This window comes from Nanorana parkeri, unplaced genomic scaffold, assembly GCF_000935625.1.
Source record: "Nanorana parkeri isolate BGI_ZX_2015 unplaced genomic scaffold, ASM93562v1 scaffold169, whole genome shotgun sequence".
Lineage (NCBI taxonomy): Eukaryota > Metazoa > Chordata > Amphibia > Anura > Dicroglossidae > Nanorana > Nanorana parkeri.
The window spans coordinates 1669554-1673131 of NW_017306437.1; the positions used below are offsets into that span (position 1 = coordinate 1669554).

Here is a 3578-nt window from a genome sequence, read left to right on the forward strand (position 1 = left end):
CCCCCCCCCCCCCCCCCCCATATCTATATTATTGGGGGAGGGAATAGAGGGTACAGTGTAGGTAGATACAGTGGCACTGCCAGAAAACATCCTTGTACACCGACAGTCTCCCAGAAGGCTTTATATACTTAAAAATCGGGGTGGGCAACTGCGGCCCTCCAGCTGTCCTTTAACCCACAAATCCCCAACATGCCTCTGGGAGTCATGCCTGTAACTGTCTTCCAATGCCTCATGGACTAGTAGTTCCACAACAGCCAGAGTTGCCCACCCCTGACTTAAATGAACTGTCAACCATGATGCCTTCCAACTCCCGTTGTTGTAAGAAGCAAAAACTAAAAGAGGTCAAATATTCAGAGTCCCCGCAAACTGCAGGCACTGCATTCACGACCATCAGCTCGGGGCGATAATCTACAGCAGAGACAAGCAAACGTCGGCCCTCCAGCTGTGGAGCAACTAAAACTCCCATCATGCCACTGTCTCTGGGAGTCATGCCTGTACCCATGATCATCAGGAACAGGTGTGCCGGCATGCCAGGAACGACATCTGACAAAAGCCATTAGCACCAATTCCTCACATTTCTGCTTCTTACATACATGGGATGCAGATACAATAATTCATACCATTATGGTAAAACTCTGCATGTGTATCTAATGCCATCAACACATCCCAGAATCTTTCCATGATACTAACCTGTTGTCCAAACATGAAGGTGAAAATACAGCCAACGCGGCTGCTGAGCTACCACTTGGCAGCTAGAGGTCTTGCGTTACAAGAACTCTACATTAATGTAGTCCTGTACCCCCACTGTATGCCATTGTAAAAATATAAACGGCCTCGCCTGTTAGGCGCGCCTGATCCTTGGACAAACTTGTTTCTTAATCCCCCCCCCCCCCCTTAACATGCAGAGCGCATTAATTCAGTGTTTTAACATGTAATGGCATGCAGACTGCCAGGCCTTTGGGGAAGCTGCGACTACAAATCTGCTGATCATGTAACAGCAAAGGCCCCAATGAGTGTTAGATGATTAGGGGGGGGGGTGCTTAGAGCTGCAGAACTTTTCATCCTACTGGAAATCTAGTATTGAACACTTGCCCTTTACGATTCAGATTCCAGAAACAATAGATATACCTATTCTCTCGGGATAATTACAGTTCACTGAGAAAGGCTCCTGAAGAGATTAAGTGACCCGATAGGAGAGACTTCCTCCCTAAAAGGATACCAGGGGACGTAGCTTGCTTGTCCCAGCAGTGCTCCCGCCCGGCAGCCTAGCTCCCTAATGGAATCATTTATCTGTGCCACAGTAGATCATGCTCGATCACTGAGGCATTAGAGAGTTATTTGACTGGTTTCCAAGCTGTATAGATCTCAAATACAAGAAAACTCGACGCTCCCCATATTAGGTCCTACGACACTGCGTTTCTAACAGCGTCCCTTGGCTAAGTAAAATATATGGTTGGTCTCTCGTAGGAGAAAAAGGAAAGAAATAAGGGTAAAAATAAGAATTCATCTGCACTTCTTCATAGCCACCGACAATGCTGAAGGGGGGGGGGGGGGTGGGGGGGAGGGGGTCTGTGTAGGGAAGGGGGGTATTAGCAGGGGCACCGCTGCAGGTTCTTTACTAAGCCCCACAGCATACACTAGCCTGCAGCCTTCTAGAAGATTTCAGTCCTGCAAAGTAAAAAGTAGTAAATTTTGGGTTTAATGGTGGGCTCAAGAACACCAGCCAGAGGCAAATAGACCAAAATCCTACAATAAAAAGGTTTACTCACTGGGAGCGCCGGTGTACATGATGGAGAAGAGGTTGATTCCGATTGTGCAGGCATAGAAGACAGGCAGAGCTCGCAGTCCGTTGGGTACAGGGTCAGCCTGGAAGAGCAAAAGAAATACAATTAACATAAATACAAACATATCCAGACAGAGACATCGCATGTCCTTCCTTTGTAGAAGAGACATCCAATATCCTTCCTTTACACTGCACCAAGTACTTGTCTTCCACTGCCCAAGAAACAGTGAAGCATTCTATGTAAACAGCACCTCTCCAAGTCATGCACCATATGGCCATACTATGCCCAGAGACTACACAGGCAATGAAGCCAAATAGGACTCTTGATTTGTGATGCTGGAGTCTTGATTTTAACAAAGGCAATATCTGCATGGCACATGTACGACCCAACATTTGTGAACGCTCCTTCCAGACTCCAACAAATGCCAATAGTTTAAAATGCTGCTGCAAATACCGGTTTATCGACCAGAAATCCAGTGAGCTCCTAATTTTTTTTTATGAGCTCAAGCAGCGTTATCAGCCCTGTCTGAGCTATCATTGGAATACAGAACTCCCTCTTGTGTTATGGATAGGAGAGGGGGTGTTCTGTAGTCCAGCAAGAGCTCAGGCAGGGAAGGAAACAATGCCTGGGAAGTCAGCAGAGGCAAGGCATAGTCCACTCAAGCAAGTTCCAGCAATCATGGTCTACTTTCTTAAACAACTTTGGGGGAAATTTTTTTATGAACCCATCGGTCACCTAAGGGTTCAAAAAAGTTACCCGCTCCCCAACCTGTCAGAGCGCTCCCTCCAGACTCTCCTACATCTCCCTCACGTCCGATACACTTCATAGAAAATGATGACTCAGGGATCCTAGAACGCTGCGGCGGAGGGGAGAGGCTGAAGGACCCGGTCTAACAAGCCGGAGGATAAGGCGAGTAACGTATCTTAGTCCTAATTTAAAGGCAGTTAACCCTTGCAGTGCAGAGGTAGCCCCACAGCAAAGGTTAATAGATATTTTGCCCAGAGTTCCGCTTTAAAGTAGTGCAGCCCCTGATACCCCCAAAAGACGCTCACAATGTTCAATGAATGTAATTCTACAAAAGTAAGGTCAGTCTGCAGATATGCAGCAGGAGACGGTCTAAGACCGCGGATATGCTACAGGTAATTGGAAGAGACTGAACAGGCTTGTAGAGTTAGAAGTAAAACAGGTCATTGGCATTGATTTTTCAAAGTATCTGCAGATTTTCTATGGTCAGATGGAAAAAGTGCAACAGATTCCTCCATCTACGCTACACTGTGTGTATGGGGGAATCTCCACCTGGGCCAAGCTTCAGTATCTTGCTAGTCAGGCCCGCTTGCTGTCAAAATACCTGAACAATCTGATTGGATGCCGGCATTGTTCAGGTATTCCGACAGCCAGCGGGGCCGACTAACAAGATACTGGAGCTTGGCCCAGCGGGAGATTCCCCCATACACACAGTGTAGCATAGACGGAGGAATCTGTTGCACTTTTTCCCATCTGCCACTAGAAAGTCTGCAGATAATCTATAGGTGTATTGGCGGCTTTACAAACAAGGATTCCTTCACTAGTCAGAGCCTAGCTAATGAAAAAACAAACTGTCTGCAGGGACCCCCGACACCACACAATAGGGGGCAATGGGCTGCAGGTTGGATACCAGGAAGAAAGCTTACTGGATTTCTGGCAGGGTCAAGCAGCATTTGTTGTAAGCAGACCTAGTCTTTGAAACCCAACTCTGCCAATAAAGTGTGTGTGTGTGTGTGTGTGTGTGTGTGTGTGTGTGTGTGTGTGTGTGTG

The 3578-nt window shown here is 47.1% G+C and overlaps 1 protein-coding gene across 2 annotated transcripts in view; it reads right to left on the reverse strand.

Moving 5' to 3' along the window:
- SLC20A1 (solute carrier family 20 member 1) overlaps window positions 1-3578 on the reverse strand; it is a 28886-nt gene that overhangs the window by 16236 nt on the left and 9072 nt on the right. For both annotated transcript variants that reach the window (XM_018554714.1, XM_018554715.1), the window contains exon 4: window positions 1770-1866. In XM_018554714.1, the coding sequence (XP_018410216.1) occupies window positions 1770-1866 (97 nt within the window). The remainder of the gene's footprint in view (window positions 1-1769; window positions 1867-3578) is intronic.